Source organism: Bos mutus, chromosome 1 (genome assembly GCF_027580195.1).
Source record: "Bos mutus isolate GX-2022 chromosome 1, NWIPB_WYAK_1.1, whole genome shotgun sequence".
Classification (NCBI taxonomy): domain Eukaryota; kingdom Metazoa; phylum Chordata; class Mammalia; order Artiodactyla; family Bovidae; genus Bos; species Bos mutus.
This window is the reverse complement of record NC_091617.1, coordinates 1191964-1209135: the sequence shown is the minus strand read 5'-3', so window position 1 is coordinate 1209135 and position 17172 is coordinate 1191964. Positions and strand designations below refer to the sequence as shown.

The 17172-nt window shown below is 39.3% G+C and overlaps 2 protein-coding genes across 4 annotated transcripts in view; one reads left to right on the top strand and one right to left on the bottom strand.

Annotated features, from left to right (window-relative positions):
- SON (SON DNA and RNA binding protein) overlaps positions 1-6898 on the top strand; it is a 30995-nt gene extending 24097 nt beyond the window's left edge. The window contains 4 exon segments of the mRNA XM_070366089.1: positions 3076-3223; positions 5017-5088; positions 5190-5305; positions 5821-6898. Coding sequence (XP_070222190.1) covers positions 3076-3223; positions 5017-5088; positions 5190-5305; positions 5821-5979 — 495 coding nt within the window. The 3' untranslated portion in view covers positions 5980-6898.
- A 4-nt stretch (positions 6899-6902) lies between these two features.
- DONSON (DNA replication fork stabilization factor DONSON) lies at positions 6903-17154 on the bottom strand. 3 transcript variants are annotated; one of them, XM_070366251.1, is made up of 11 exons: positions 16479-17154; positions 15647-15727; positions 15319-15420; positions 14510-14713; positions 13425-13603; positions 12033-12211; positions 11328-11409; positions 11115-11219; positions 10070-10268; positions 8675-8887; positions 6903-7761 (listed from the first exon to the last, which is right to left on the bottom strand). In XM_070366251.1, the coding sequence occupies exons 1-11, from the start codon at positions 16959-16961 to the stop codon at positions 7624-7626; spliced, it is 1965 nt and encodes a 654-aa protein (XP_070222352.1). In that variant the 5' UTR covers positions 16962-17154; the 3' UTR covers positions 6903-7623. The 3 variants fall into 3 exon arrangements, with proteins under 3 accessions (XP_070222352.1, XP_014332942.2, XP_070222461.1); XM_014477456.2 differs by lacking the exon at positions 15319-15420 and having other exon boundaries at positions 16479-17131; XM_070366360.1 differs by lacking the exons at positions 14510-14713; positions 15319-15420 and having other exon boundaries at positions 16479-17137.
- Positions 17155-17172: the final 18 nt, after the last annotated feature.

Genomic DNA, 17172 nt, shown 5'->3' with positions numbered 1-17172 from the left:
AAATGGGTTCTGGCGAAGGGATGTGGCTTGGTTGGATGGGTGATGGGGAACTTTGTTTCAGGAGTACTGGCAGCATAGCAGTGCTGAAACAGGGAGGCTGCCTGGTCTAACGGATTGGGAAGGTTTCTTAATGGCGCTGTACTCCTGACTCCTGTTGTGATCGTGGCAAGTAATTACTTGGAATTTCAGTTTCCAAGTGCCTTCTTAACTGCCTCGCGGGGTGGTGATCGATGTAATGTCATGGGTAATAGAGAACTGCTGAGTGCCAGTGAATGAGCTGATTTTTTCTGAAAAATCAGATTTTTGGTTGCTTTGGACTTTTTAATCTCATAACATTTCTTTTTTCAATTTTGATAGCATTATCTCTGGTGATCTTATTAACAAATTAATATAAAGCATACCCTTACTTTGCCTGCCCCCCTTTTTTGGAGCAGCAGAATAGTTGCACTAATAAGTATGATATACTGTGAGTACATAGTCAGATTGGTTAAAAAATGAACGTAGTTTACTAGGGGTTGGTGTTGGAAAAAAAGATGAAAATTAGGAAATTTGGATTAATTACAGTATTTAAAATATGAAAGTGATTCATGTAGTGCTTGAAAAATGGCTTTCATTGGGAATAATTATAAATGTACATAAATTTATTTTAATTTAATACTATCTAATAGTGAAGCTGAATACTCCATATTTCAGAAAGTTAGACTTGAACCTTTTACGAGTGTTTAGGCACATGATAATTAAATAGTCATGTACATTACTAGGTAGAAACTTAAGAATGTGATTCCGTTGCAAAGTGCTGGTCTTCATTTGTACATTGAAGTTCTGATACATATATATTGCTGAAGACTTCTAAACATCACATAACTTTTAAAAATGATTAAATTGGGTTCCTCATAAGCTTTCCTTTTTCTTTTTGACTGCTAGTCCTTGTAGACAGTTGGCAGATCATTTAAAATGTAGATGCAGATCGTATTTGTTAAGTTACCACAAGATAAAGATGTGTTCATTTATCACACCAAATTTTTGAATAATTACAGAAAAGTGCTTTCAGGAAACTTCTATTTGTGTGTTGCTGAAAAATACATGCTGCTAATATCAATTAAGGCAGGAACATTTTACTCAGAAAAATGAGCAAAAACATGGACAAAGTCATTAGGCAACTATAATATTCATCTTCGTGGTCAAATATCACAAACTACTTGTTCATTTAGAAAACTTTTTCAAATGTTCATTCATACAGTGTTCCTTGCCTTCCTGTAGGGCAACACCCTCTTAATGTTAAGGACTATAGGGAATGCCAGCATTCTCCATATTCTTTTTTTGTTTGCTGCAGTATACTCTTACATGAAAAGGAATGGGTTTTATTAGTAGTAAGAAAAAATTCGAATGGTTATTGATTTGAAAGAACCTTTATTTTCTGAAATGATTTGGACATGACCTGATGAATATTGTTTACTATTGTAGTCTTACTACATTAATTAGCTTTTTGTTTAAACTGTATATACACCCTGGTGTAAAGAAACATTTGAAGATAATAGAGAACAGAAACAGAAACCTGCGTTATTTGGGGATTTGTGTTATACTCTGCACAGTTGCCCTTTTTTTTAGGAGTGTTTCCTGGAAAAGAGGGGCGGATGAACCTGAAAGTAAGTAAAAGTCATTCTAGGTGTGTAGAAACAAGGCAGTTGGTACCCAAGCATCAAGCTAACTTTTCTCTCTGTACATCAACACTGCATGGCCTGCACCACATAAGGAACTGAACCAGGGCTATGTTTTTACCTCCACAGCTGCCTCCTTCCATCAGAGCACCTTGTTGAACTTAATGTCTAGTCACATACCATTGGCATGTTTTCTCCCCAGCTTATAATTAAATAGCTGGGGGGGGGGAAAGGATACAGTTTTACTACTGTGTAAAACCAAAATTTAGTAGTAACTTATCAGTAGAGGAAATGATTATACTGTGTCCAGAGCTACCAAAATTTTTGACTCCCTCTGTTGATAAGTTAAATGACTTTTGCTTACATTTGCTAGAGAATGTAAATGTAAAATACTTGGTAACAAGGGGAAACAAGACATGATTTGGAGATTATATTTTAAATGTTTAGAAAATGACCATAAAAATCAACAGTAGAATTCAGTCGTTTGTTACATATACATGGATGCCCTTTAAAAAGAGGCATCACTTATTTCTTAATGTGTGGAAACAATTGACTGTTGACCATGCTAATGTATATAGTGTTGTGCATCTTACGACATTAAGTGGTTTGCTGCTTTGATGGAAATTATGGTTCAGTGGGTTGGATACAAGAGAGATGATTGTTCACAGAATAACCTGTGAACTTTCACCCCTCTGTATGGAAACTTGTTTCAGGGCCAAATCCTTGTAGCTGTCTTCTTGCCCCGGTCAGTGCCAGCCCTACTATTCACAACACTGCTGCTACCGAGGCCTAGGTATGTAAACATTTAAGGAGTTTTTTAAAAGTCTTTTAACATCAAGCTAGGTTTTAAAAGAATTCAAATTCAGTTTGGTTTAATTACAGGGTATTGTATGTGCTATCTTTTTGCTTCATAGGGATTTTCTAAGTAAAATATTTATACTTATGGTAGAATGGGGAAAAAGCTTTGGATAACAGTATGCTTCTTCAGTGTTCAAACTATTTCTAAATGATGGCTGGGCTTTATTCATTAACTAGGTACACCTGGGACAATTAATATTATTGACTGTTTTAACATTGCCTTCTTTTTATTTTGCAAGCTAAGAAGAGATACCAGTGAACCTAAATAGTGGACGAAAACAGGAGTGTTCTATTTTTTTTTTTTTTTTTTTGGAGGGGGGCACAAGGGCCACTGTTTTAAAACTGCCATTTGACGTATTTGACTTTTAAAATACTGTTATGTTTATGTGAAAATAATTAGAACATACACACTACAGTATGTATATAAGTATAGAAGCGTTTAATTGCTGTAACAGATCTAGAAGTAAAGTAAGCTTGCTTTCTTTACAAAGTTACACTGAGTCTGTAGTCAGATTCTAACTATAAACTGGGGATCTTTTACCTTTCTCTCTTTGGATAGGATCAGTTCTTAAGAGCAGCCCCAGTAACTGGAGGGATGGGAGCCGTTTTGATGAGAAAAATGGGCTGGAAAGAAGGAGAAGGATTAGGAAAAAACAAAGAAGGAAATAAGGAACCTATCCTAGTTGATTTTAAGACAGATCGAAAAGGTAAGATTGATTCTTTTTTTTTGTAGAATGTTTATTATACCTCCTTCAACATTTAGGGTTTCCTTACTATTATAAATTCATAAATTCTTCTCATGTCAGTGATCCTGAACTGGGGCACTTCTTATAGTACAGAGTTAGGAATAAAATGTTTAACCCGTTTTGAAAGCTTTGTACACATAATAGGTGGAGACACTAATTTGAGGGTAAAAGGCAGCCTTTGTTATGTGTAGTAGGTTTTTAATTATGTTTTTAATTATATTTCATATTTAGAAAGTAGGATTTCCTTTTTTTTTTTTTTCTTTTGACAGGGAACATATGCTTCTAGGATTTATTCTGTTTCTAGAATTTATTATTTCTAAGATTTTTATTCCACATATTCTCATTTCCTGTTAGAGTTCTGTTTAGTCTTCACTTTGTAAACCCTTTTGCATGTCCCTTTTTATCAAACTTCAGTAGTTGAGTGTTGAGGCTGGAGAATAGACCAACTGCTGACAAGCGTTTCCTCTTTAACACTGCATTTTTATACTTGGAATAATGTCCATTGTAGAATCATACGGGGCTGCCAGCTAAATGAGATTTTGTTTAAACCAGATTTTTTAAAAATCCAGAAAATTTAAAACTGAAATGTATTTTTCTTATCTTCGTGATCAGATAGTTTAAGTTGAGGTTATTTAATGCAGTTAAATTGTCATGCTAATGAAACAACTAGCTCTAATCAAATTATATATTTTTAAAAGTGTTTTGTGAAAAAGAAAATAGAAATAAAAATGTTTTGTATCAGAATCTCTACATTGTCATCCAGAAGATAACTATGTTGCCATTCTGTTCCATATTGGAGTGAATTATTATATTGTTACTCAAAAATAGGCCAGAAATAACACAATTCTATAATGTAGTACTAGTGAAAACATTAATTGAGAGAGAGAAACTGAATGTCACACTGACATTGTACTGCTTTTATACAAGTTGAATAGATTCTTTGTTAACAGAGGGTAGTTTATTGGTAGAAAGCATCCGTGGGTACATTGCATAATTCTAGGGAATAGTCCTTCGGAATTGTGCAGCACGGCCTAGTTTTGGGAAAGCATAGTGGCGGAATTTGTGAAGAATTCTCTCTAGCCTAAATGGAAAGCATTGATTTTAGATAGTAAATATAGTAATATAGTAAATAGATAGTAATATAGCTAAGCCCCTTTTGGAAAGGGAGGCCAAGGCTGGCGTCTCTTGAGTACATCTCACATTTGAAGTCAGAAAGGGCTAGTTTGCTGGAAAAAGAAATGGAGAGAGCCTTTTTCACTTTTCCCACTTCGTTTTGGCCGAAAATCCTTGAATTTGGGGGAGCATTCTTAATCTGAGCATCATTTTTTAAGGGATGAGAAATCTTTAGAAATCATTTGCAAATAGCCACCTTTTTTTGCCACTAGTTTTTAAAGATGGGGGAGCCTGGTGGGCTTCCATCTATGGGGTCGCACAGAGTTGGACATGACTGAAGTGACTTAGCAGCAGCAGCAGCAGAGTGGTTGTTAATTATGGCAATTTATATATGTATTCACATATTGTTTTTCTGAATATTTTTATATAATTTCCAATAAGATAAATGAAGTTTGGATATATGTATAGAAATGTCAAAACAGATTTATATAGAAATCAAGAGTAGTGAGTGTCTGTTGAATATTTTATTTGAGGGCATGGATTGAGGTTAAGATTCCTACAGAGGGAGTAGTTGTTTTGCCATATTATACTTTTAAATGTTTTGAAATTTATTCAGTGATTGTTGATTTTTTTTTTTAAAGGTCTTGTTGCAGTAGGAGAAAGAGCACAAAAGAGGTCCGGAAACTTCTCTGCTGCAATGAAAGATCTATCAGGTGAGAGTACGATTTTGCATTTTCTCTTGTCCCACCCTCCCCTTGAATTCATAATTTGTTGCCACAGGTGTGGAGATAATTAATTATTTTTTCCTCTGCAGGCAAACATCCTGTGTCTGCCTTGATGGAAATCTGTAATAAGAGAAGGTGGCAACCACCTGAATTTCTCTTGGTCCATGATAGTGGCCCTGATCATCGCAAACATTTTCTCTTTAGGGTAAATATGAATTTTTGCGTTAATTTGATAACAATGTTAGAGGGTGAGGGATCAGCATTTTGTGATCACAGGGTTAATGTTGTGGGCTGGGAGTGTGAATATGTGTGGGTAGAGTGGTAGAAGTTTTAAACATTTAAGTATGCTTCCCTATTTTTTCAATATTGGAGGGAAAGATGTGGGTACAATCTGGTGAACAATTTGTTGGCCTTTTCTAGTGGAACATGGGGAACTGAGTGGTTTTTAATCAGGTTTTTTTCTTTCCCTTCAATTTGGAGACATGCTTTTAAATTTGCAGTCCCTTTTCCCAAATGATTTGCTTCTTTTGGGGTTGAGATTAATTTGACTCACATAGTATGGGTTTTATATCTTTAAGTTATTTTTCTAGCATTTAGTGAAAAAAAATACAAAGCTAATAGATATTAAAGTTTGATGCTGTTCTTATTGTATGTTTTTCTTGAATAGGTATTGAGAAATGGAAGCCCTTACCAGCCCAATTGTATGTTTTTCTTGAATAGGTATTGATAAATGGAAGCGCTTACCAGCCCAGCTTTGCCAGCCCTAATAAGAAGCATGCTAAAGCCACAGCAGCTACTGTGGTTCTTCAAGCAATGGGCCTTGTACCAAAGGACCTCATGGCTAATGCCACTTGCTTCAGGAGTGCCTCACGTAGATAGATTGAGGTTTTATATTAATCATTTCAGATAATTTTACTCTGCATCAAAATGTATTTCCTCTTTAATGTTGTAAATATTTGGCAATTTAAGACATTGTGTAAAAAAGCAATCTGTACAAACATCTCCAGGCTTTGATTTTTGTACCATGGAAATTGTATTTAACCATACAGGGTTTTGGTATGTTTATATTGTTTACCTTAGTGATGTATTTGTTTAAGTGGCTAACATCCAAACGATTGTTCGAAGGCATCCGTAATCTTCAGTGTGGAATGTTAAAAATAACGCTTTTATACTGTATTTTGTACTATGATGTAACTCCCCTTCCTTATGGCTCGGCTGCTGTAACACTTGCCTGTAATCAGTGAAGGGCTGTGCACCTTGTACTAGTTCACAATGGGTTCTGCTGGACAGATACTGGGCCAGTGTTACTGAGTTAATCAAGCAAGATCTGTTCCACAGGGCTAATGCCACCACCTCCCCTTTCAAATTTTGTAGAGGTTATTAAAAAAGACAGTGGTATGTTGTGTGATGATCAGCATAAAGTCCTGCGTTTCTGTCAGAGCCACTTGGGCCATGAATGAGAAGGGAGTCAAAAATGAAGTCTGACTAGAATTTTACTGCAGAGGCCAAGTACATTTAGTATGGCATTGAGTTGTGATATAGTTTTACTTTGATGTGCATTTTGAATTTCAGCTACATCTAGATAGACGTAAAATGATAATTAAAATGCTGTAACCAACTTATCTAATAAAATCGGCACCCAGCCACTATTTTGTTGACTATGAGAAAGTTTAAGTTTATGTTAATTTTTAGGGTCTGATAGAATATTTCATGTGTATTACAGTGGTATTCATATGCTATGTCTCTAAACTTTATTTTCAAAAGCTTAAGGCCCAAATATAAACTTCTCTGGAATAAATGTGGTGTTTTATTTTCTGGATTACAAAGTGAACACATACTTCTTCACTACTGTTACTTCTTTACCCAATGCTTTTGATTTCTAAACACTTTTATTTAAGAAAATTTGAATTATATATGTATATATATATACACACACACACATAAATAACCTACAAGAACATACTAAGTACTGCTTTGTCATGACAGCTGAGCGAACTTTACAACTCTTGACCCTATTCTATACGGAATACAAAATACCCTAATCGGAATGAACACGCATTAAAACAAGTATTTGAGAACAGTGGAATCATAAACAGGCAGGGAAACAACTGAGGTGGAAGCACCATCAGTCAGCCCAGTAGACTAGTTGTCTCCTAAGTCAACTGTTAGTTTTGCCCCAATGCCATTACTCACACTGTCTCAAGATAATTGATACTAATCCTCAATTTCCATTTGCATTGAAACATTCATTTTTCTACCCAGTTTATAATTAATGGATCTAGAGTTTTCATTCAAGTTTTAAAAAAGTTTTATCTTCATCAAGAGAGTAAAAACAAAATTTTAAAACCTTAATCCTACTCTTAAACTTAGTGCATGTAATAAAAAGTTACTGTGAAAGATTAATATCTCTAAACATTTGGGTAACTTCCAAAGTGAACTTTAAAACCAAATGTATAAGAATCTTGAATTTCCTTGCTAGAAGGCTTTTTTCCTCACAGATTCCTTTTAGGCTTACTTTGGTGTTCAGGATCTCCAATTATAAATGTAGTCACTCATTTCCACATGCCGTAAGGACAATTTTCCCAGTACTGGTGTTCGACAAAGGTGGTCCAGAGTTTTAGGGTGCAATCCACAATTGGCAAGCTCCTCGTGAACAGCCTCCTATGAAAATTTGTAAGGAAGTCAGTAAAAAGCATGAGTCTGAACACTGATGAGTTTTTAAAATTACCATGGGATCTTTGACAGATGCCTCATTGATGATTATAAAGGCAAATTTATCATCATCAATAGAAGCTCACCCTGAGAATTTCTACACAATGACAGCATCCCCAAATGCTAATTTTGGTTATTTTTAGCAGTCTGGCAAACTGATAAAAAGTTTAAAAGGCCTTATAAGTAAATAAGAATTTATATGTTCAAAATTAAAGGCTTTTTAAAAAGTGTGTGATACATATCTAGGAACTTCTGTATCACGTAGAACTTACCAAGTAGCTCTCTCCCTCACCTCCCCCCGGCATCTAAGAAAAACTTACATAGAAAAAAGGCATGGGGGTTAAATAATATCCATAATTATTAATGTTCCAATAATTTATAAAAGGAATCAGGTACTGTTAAGTTCTGCATCCGAAAGGACCACAAAAATAACATGCCTTTTGTTAGGGAAGTTCTTTAGTAAGTGTTTCCTATAACAGTGTGAATTCATAGAATTTATCTCCTCAAAAATAAGTCATTTTTCCTTTCCTCTTGCTAATTAATACTTAGTACAGTTTAATAACTGAGAACACCAGTTTGGCTCATCACAAATGACTGATTTCCTCCATCCATCTAGTTTGAGAGCTTCTCTGATAGCTCTGTTACTAAAAAATCTGCCCGAATGCAGGAGACCTGGGTTCGATCCCTGGGCTGGGAAGATCCCCCGGAGAAGGGAAAGGCTACCCACTCCAGTATCCTGGCCTAGAGAATTCCATGGACTGTATGGTCCATGGGGTCACAAAGAGCACACGACTGAACAACTTTCACTTTTATGTAGTTTGAGAAGACTACAACTAAATTTGTTTACCAGCTGTCTACTTACCTTATCCAGTACATTATCCTTTGGTGGGCAGATATTAAATACAGCAGTTGGCTCATGTGTATACAGTCCTGCAGAAAACGACCCATTCTGTGAAGACTGGAGTAGCATCATCACAGAGTGTAGAGAATGAGGCATAATGGGGCCTGTAATCTCCAAGCTAAACTGATTTCTGTATCCAGAAAGAGCTTGTGTCTTCACATTCACACTTCGAGCCTTCAAGAAAATTTTAAAGAAAGTTATGGTACCATTTAGCTTTTGTCCCCAGCTAAAAATGTGACCAATAACTTCTCATTTGGGCATTCCTCTCTTTAACAGTTAGGGAACAAAAGTAGTTCATAAGGTCCACCACAAGAAAGTTTCGTGAGTAAACCTGTTCAGAAATTCTCAGCTTCCAGCATCCTCTCCTCCAAATTATGAGACTGTCAATGGAAGTACTAGTTCTAGGGAAAATAACTTCTAGTAATGGTATCCTTTGTGGTTTATTAAAGCACATTCAATGCATAGTATTAACAAAATAAAAAGGTTCTGTTGCTGTTATTCACCATGTAATTCACATCAAAACTGCATGCGTATTTCTTCAACAATATGGAGAGAGATTGTTTTCACTTAACCATGATCCAGTTTTTGAGACCTACTATAATTTGAAAATGGGGCTTCCCCCGTGGCTCAGTGGTAAAGAATCCACCTGCCAAGGCAGGAGATGTGGGTTTGACCTCTAGGTCAGGAAGATCCCCTGGAGAAGGAAATGGCAACCAACTCACAGTATACTTGCCTGGAAAAATCTCATGGACAGAGGAGCATGATGAGGCTATAGTCCATGGGGTCACAAAGAGCTGGACACGAGTTAGTGACTAAACAACAACAATGTAATTTAACATAACATTCTTGGTTGGCTCTGTTCTTTCAGTGGTTCAGAAAGACGAAATTAAACAACTTTTCCTATAGCAATAATTCAAATACAACATTTCAAATAATTAGTATAGTTCATATAATTCCTTTGAAACAACTTTATATCAAGGAATTTTTTTACTCGCAGGAAAGAAAATGTGCACCATGTAAAAAGGTTGTGGTTTAGTCACTCAGTTGTGTCTGACTCTTTACAATTCTACGATCCCATGAACTGTAGCCCTCCAGCTCTGTCCATGGGATTCTTCAGACAAGAATACTGGTGTGGCTTGCTATTTCTTCCTCCAGGGGATCTTCCTGACCCAGGGATTGAAACCCATGTCTCCTGCATTGCAGGCAGATTCTCTACCACTGAGCTACCAGGAAAGCCCCTGTAAGGAAGCTGAGCTATTAAAAAAAACAAGAATTCATCCTATCAAAACAGGGGAAAATATGTCTTCAGAAGTTAGGTGATGACAATTAGTACACAATTTCTTTCCTTTTTATTACCTTAAGCATTTGCATTGTGGCACCTCGGAAAGCTACTGGGGATAAGAGGGTTGGTGGAAGTCCTGCCTGTGGACCTGAGGTAGCAATTAAACTCTTACAGTTGATCAAAAAATTTAGCAGTGTAAAGGTATTCATTCCCTTCACCAACACAACAGACTCTGGTCTGTGATCCATTTGTACTTCATGTATCTCTTTACGCCTGAACATGACAATCAAGGAAATTACAAATGCAAATCCCATACCAACAGTAACAGTGGTTATCTTAATCTTGACTCACCAGGAACCCTTTTCCCTACTCCAAATAAAATGCTCTTGCTAATTCTCTTCACTGCAATCATGAAAAGTGAAGTGAAAGTGTTAGTCGCTCAGTTACGTCCAACTCTTTGCGACCCCATGGACTGTAGCCTGCCAGCTACGCTGTTCATGGGATTCTCCAGGCATGAGTATTGAAATGGGTTGCCATTTCCTTCTCCAGGGGAATCTTCTCAACCCAGGGATTAAACCCAAGTCTCCTGACTGCAGGCAGATTCTTTACCATCTGAGCCACCAGGGAAGCTCTTGCAATTGTAAGGCATCCTAATAATCAAAATAATTTCTTTATGACCATCTGAATTTGCTAGAAATTGATATTCCTTAGAAAAATGAATTTCTTCTCTAGTCAAAAATCCATTCCATTCCCCTCCCCAAATTTACCCAAAACAGAATATTTTTACTTAAAAAAAACTTTTTTTTTTCTTGTTTTACTGCTCTTAGGGGTTTGCTTTTTAATGTCATGTGGCAAGTTAAGTTTGAATATGATCTTAAGGATACTTTAAGATAATAGTAAAAGAAAACTTCCAGTCAATATTACATTGCTCAAGAGAATTCCCTAGTGGTCCAGTGTTTAGGACTCTGACCTTCCACTACAGGGGGCACGGGTTCGATCCCTGGTCAGGGAACTAAGATCCTACATCCTCATCCAAAAAAAACAAACAAAAAAATTACATTGCTCACTAACTGAATTCAATGAAAATCAATTTGAGTTAAACAGTAACTGAAAGGATACAGCTTGATAGAAAGCACGTCTGGTTTTTTAATTTTATCTTGGACACCCATCTCTTCCAGCCAGGAAAAACTTTCTTCTTCATCCTCATCACTGATGGCTTGCTCCCTAGGACATTGCTACAGTTAGTTAGGGTTCACATTTCATAAAGCTGTTTCCTCTACATTGAATCCTTAAGTCACATGGATGACGTAAAAGGTTATCTTAATCACATACTCCCCGTGTCGCAAGCCTGTTCCAGACGCTTTCCTCTTCTCAGGGCCATTTTCTTTTATTAAAGGCAGAGAAAACTCAATACCTACATGAGACAAGAAAAATGAAACTATGTTTTATTTAATATACTCTGAAAGAATTAACAGTCTTGTTGACTTGTAGAGAATATTTGAAAATGAGTTTCTACATTTGATCATTAAAGCAGTGTTTTCCATGCTTTCTTGACAGCAGCTCACAATACTCATATATCTCCTTAAACAAATGGTTCAGGACAATACATATTCTTACTGCATTTGGTAATCTTTCATCGAGTATACATTACTCTTTCACTTTTTAAAAAAGTGCTGAATAAGTCCACTGAACAGACTTCATGATCTACTAACGTGTTGACAAAGTTTAAAAATCAAGTTATTAGAAGAGTGTAGATAATTTGTACTATAAAAGAAATTCTACAGGAGTATATTCAGATTGGGACTTTCCAGCTTGACATATGTTTAGAGACTAGAGAAGGGAATGTAACTTAAAGCTATGTACAACGGATAATTTAATTAAATGCTAAGAAAAAAGACCAAAGTGAAGAAATGAAGTCATTTTTAAAGTAACAAGATAAAAGTTGTAGAAGATAATTCAACTGTTAGAAGACAGTTCAAATTTTAACTTTTAAGGTGTTTACAGTTTGGTATTCTCACTTTAAAGGTATAGTTTTACCTTCGTTTTTCATAGCTTCTCTTATACCTCTAGTCGTAGGAGATATGAGAGCCGTGATTACATCATCTCCTGCTAACCCTGCTGCACGGAACAGGATAGTAAACTGATAGGTACAAACGTAGAAATAAGGGCAAAGTTTTGTCTTCAGCAGGTTATATAGAGAAGTAAAGCTCACAGACCTATGAAGAAAAATATTTTTCTTTAGGCATTATTAAAATGTCAACTCAATATTGAAAATTTCTATATCACTTGATCCTCACCTGATTTCAAACACAATTATTACAGGTAATGGTCTGAATTTTTCCCATGACATAGAACTTGGCTTTTTAAAGGACTGAAATTGGTCATGGGACTCACTGATGAATTCTAAATACTTTAACAAGTAGCGTTTAACATTTAAATGCTTGCCATTTTTTCTTTAGACAAAGCAGTTGAGGTTGATATCAGGTTGCTGACTTTTGATAAGCAGCTTCTACTGATGAGAAGGGACACAGCCATTAACAAAAAGTAATATTAAAGAATTGTCTCTATATAGTCATCAAATACTTACATGCATTCTATAACTACATAAAGAGAGAACAAGAGCTGGGAGTTCCCTGTCAGCCTAGCGGTTAGTACTCCTGGCTTCCACCGCAGGGTGCATGGGTTCTAACCCTGGTTGGGGAACTAAGATCCCACAAGCTTTGCAATGCAGCCAGAGGGGGGAAAAAAGGAGTGAATAAGAGCTAAACAAGTAAACAATTTGAGGAAAAAAAATTTTGGCAGGGAGTGGCCTGTACCACGCAAAATGCAGGATCTCAGTTCTTTGACCAGGACTGAACTCTGGCTACGAGCCCTAACCAGTGGACTCCCAGGGAATTCCCCAAAAGTAAACAATTTAAATCAGTTTAAATTGGTAATCATGGCTGTTGTTTTTCAGTTGCTAAGTCATGTCTGACTCTGTGACCCCATGGACTATGCATGCCAGGTTGCCCTGTCCTTCACTATCTTTGGGAGTTTACTCAAATTCACATCCATTGAGTCAGTGATGTTATCTAACCAATTCATCCTCTGCTGCTCCCTTCTTATGCCTTCAATCTTTCCCAGCATCAGGGTCTTTGCCAATGAGCCAGCTCTTAGCATCAGGTGGCCTAAGTATTGGAGCTTCAGTATCAGTCCTTCCCATGAATATTCAGGGTTGATTTCCTTTAGGATTGACTGGCTTGATCTCCACGCTGTTCAACGGACTCTCAAAGAGTCTTCTCCAGCAGTTAATCATTAATATTTTAATAAAACAATTCAGAAGGACAGAGAAATCCATCTACTAATGTCCAATTACACATCATAAATAAGGAAAGAATACTGCTAAAATGAAAATTCACTATGGGATTCACAAATTTTTATTCATCTTACCAGTCACTCATTAACACATGCTGCAGGGTTTCATCATTTGACCACGGGGTTGTCTTTCCAGCCATTTTTCTGTCAGCTCCGATACGAGGGAACAATGGCAGCCAAGACAAGGCAGGGTGGAGCCAATAGATGAGGCTCCGCTGGAAAGCACAGCGGAGCTCAGTGGAGAGTTTGGGATCCTAAAATCCAAAGATGATATTGGACAGTTTTTGCCCCATTAGAAACACAGAATTTAATTAAAAAGACATTGAATATACCAAACATTTATTCTTCTGTAGCAATGTGTTAACAACAGTTACAGAGGCTGAAGTGTAGTTCATTATTCGGGAAAAGCTTCCTTGCCAGCAATTACAGTCTGATAACCCACATATCAGAAAGGACACCTGGACACAGAGAGGAGCATTTGCCTGTCTCTACCCTCCTTGAGGACAATGATGCTCAACCCTAGGGCAGGGTGCGTGTATGTAGATAACACTATATACAACTCCTTTGCCTCAAAACTCTTTCAAAAGTAGCCAGTAAAAACCGATAGTCCCAATTACAAATCACCAGGATCTACTGATTAAAAAAGAGGTAACCAAGGTAATCTCTTTTAACCTAGTTTGAGTTGAGCTGCTTGAAAGTAATGGTAATTACATTTTTGAAAAGCTTTCTAGAACTCATTAACTCTACTAAATTTACAACAGACTGTCGCCCAAGGGGGTAAGAGTTAGCGCATTTACAAAATGCAGAATACAGTATATGAGGAAACCAGTAAAATCTCTTTGCAATCCTACTCCTCAATTGCTTTTCATTTCCTTCAATTTTTTTTTCGCAAAAGGCCTTAAAAAGTTTAGTTCAAACAATTCTTGCCTGCAACAATGAGAAATTCTCAGGACAGGTCTGTAAATTTAACAGTTACTCAGTATGATTTTAAAAAGTATATGGATGCGGCATTTGGAAAATAAAATAATTTCCCACGTCTCTGTGTCTTAAATGTCCAAAGAAAAACTTAATGGAAGGAAATATCGCTGACGGTTTGCAGAGAAGTACTTTTTATACTTCATTTGTTACTTTAATGCATAGCTATTTTCTCACAGGATTACCTGTATACTTTGAGGCAAAGTAACTTCTGTTGCCCTGCAATGCTGGATGATACCTTGAGCCTCTTCCTGGGCTTTCAAATGATCTGCCCAGGTAAAGGGTTGAGAAGAGGTGAAAAGGAGTCGTGTTTTAATGCTCCAGTCCACAGGTAACTCAGTACTTTCTGAGGGTGGAATATCAGATTCGGAGAATGATACATGAGGAGTCTTTTAGAAAACAAAGAACACAAAAATTAGTAGAGTACTAAGGAAAAAACCCTTCAATCTACAGAAGTCATCCACTAAACATGCTCATGATTGCTGAAATCTCAAAATGTTATGAACTGTACAATAAATAACACTGGAAACTAATTACACACTGTGAAAACGTCCAGAAGGAGCTACACTAGACCATTAGCAGTGATGGTATCTCTGGAAAGTGGGAATTGTTGTTGTTGGGGGTGGTGGTAGTGTTGGAAAGGCAGTTTTCACCTTTTATTATACTTCTACATAGTTTAGTCACAAGAGAAATACTATTTTCATGATCATAATTTTAAAAAATCTGCTATTGATACTGCTGTCAAAGCACAAATCTTCCAAGCATTTTTTCAAAAGCACTTTTTAGCTTCCAAACTCTGGAGCCAGGGCTAAGCTGCTCCTTGCAGGGAACCTGGCCTCTGATCAGCCTCTCAGGCTGGTTGAAGAAGCGTCTGCTGCCTCAAACACTTCCCCCAAACTGTCTGCTGTCCAGTCGCTGTTCTCCACATTAAAACGACTCTTTTAAGTGATGCTATTTAAAAATAATAGGAAAGGGGGAACTATTTCCAACTGACCTGAAGGCCATTCACTTGCAAGGAAGGGAGACTGGGTCTTGGGGGAACTCGGGATAAGCCTGGAGGCACTGGTTCTGAGTGATGCGTTGGACTTGTTACTACCTATGAAAAAGAAACCTCACCTCTACATCTGCTTTAGCACTGGTGCCATGATAAACAGTTACTACTACATACAAAGTCCTTTACCAAGGCTGATGCCGGTGGTCCTTTCAAGTCTGGTAGAAATGATCACACAGGGCTCTCTGGTAAACGATTTTCCAAGTAAAACGCTTCTCAGCAGTCTGAATTTATAAAAATATACACTCTAATGACATTTCAAAAGTATTACCTGGTGTAATTCTGTAATGGCTGTTCTTTCAGGAACCTTCTCTTCCCAGAGCAAATCATTTTCTTGATTAGAATCTAAAAACTGAGGTGAAAAAAAATGGTCCTTTTAAATTCTAAATGATGCTGGAGTTCGCTTTAAACCTCCAGAGCTTCACCTGGCACACAAGTTTCTCAGTAAGCCCAGGAATTCACAGGAGCCCGAATCAGTGTGACGGAGAGTGTCACTTCAGCTTTGTGTCTGAACTTTAACCATCAAAATGCACGGGGAAGAAGGCAGGTGGTCTGCACAACTGATAACTCAATAATCAATAATCTCAACTCAAAAGATTCAAAAGGTTTTGGAGTAAGACAAATCATGGGGTAAATTCTGATCCCCTGATCAATCCTCACCATTCCTCCAAATCCAGAATAATTTGGAGGGCGGGAGAAGGGACGCACTGAATGCCGCAGGAAAGAGGGTCCTGTATTCTTCCCCTCAAACGGGGGCCTTCCCCGGGTGGCTCCAGGACAACTCGGAGCCACACGCCCACTGACCTCTCATCCCTTCTACCCCGCGGCGGCCGCCCAGGGTCTGCAGGCCGGGCACCGGACTGGAGCGTGGGATATGCAGGGTCCGCTCCTCGGGATCCGCCAGCCCCGCACGCCCCGCGGCCGCTCGCGGAGCGCACTTCACGCCGCCCCCCACCCCCGGGCAACCCGAGGCCGCGGGCGACTTCAACTCGGCGCCCATTTCCCTCCCGGGACGCGAGAGCCAGCCAGCCCTACTTCACGGCCGAATCCACCCCCGGACTGTTACGAGAGTCCCCTCGGCTCCCAGGCGCGAGGACACTCACCCGGCCAGGCGCCTCCTGCTGGCCGCGGGGCGGGCCCTCGGGAGGCTCGGAGGCGGCCCGCTGCCGGTTGTCCAGGCGGGCGAAGGGGTTCCTTCGGGCCCCGGCCGGGCCGCCGCCGCCGCCTCTGCCCGCCGCCGGGAAAGGGCGGAGGGGCAGCCCGGCTGCCCGGGCGGCGCGGCGGGTCGCCGGCTCGGGCCGCTCTGCGGCGCCGAGGCTCCGACCCCTTTTCCGGCGGAGCCGCAGTGTCTCGGGCGGCCTTTTGAAACTGGGCGAATAGCCGGGTACAGACAGGTCCATAACGCCCGGCGGAGGCCGAGGGGGGCAGCCCGGCAGGAGGTTCCCGCGCATCCGGGCTCCGCCTCCGCGTGACCCCGCCCCCGAGCCGCTCATGGCGCGTGCGCGATGGGGCCCTCGCGCGGCCCCGTCCCCGAGCCTCTCACGGCGCGTGCGCGGCGGGGCGTTCGCGCGGATCATCCACGCCATGTTCCTCCCGCGGCGGGAGATGCGCTGCTGTCGCTTGTGTCCCAGGACGTTCCCCGGGCGCGCCAGCCTGACCTCCCGGGGCTAGGTGGCTGGGAAGCGCGCCGGGAGAGCCGAGTGCTATTTAAGTCCGCAGCGAGGCGCCAGGAAGAAAGGAAACGTCACACCTGAGCTGCCGCTTCGGTAAGCTTCCGGAGCTCAGCGGAGACGTCCA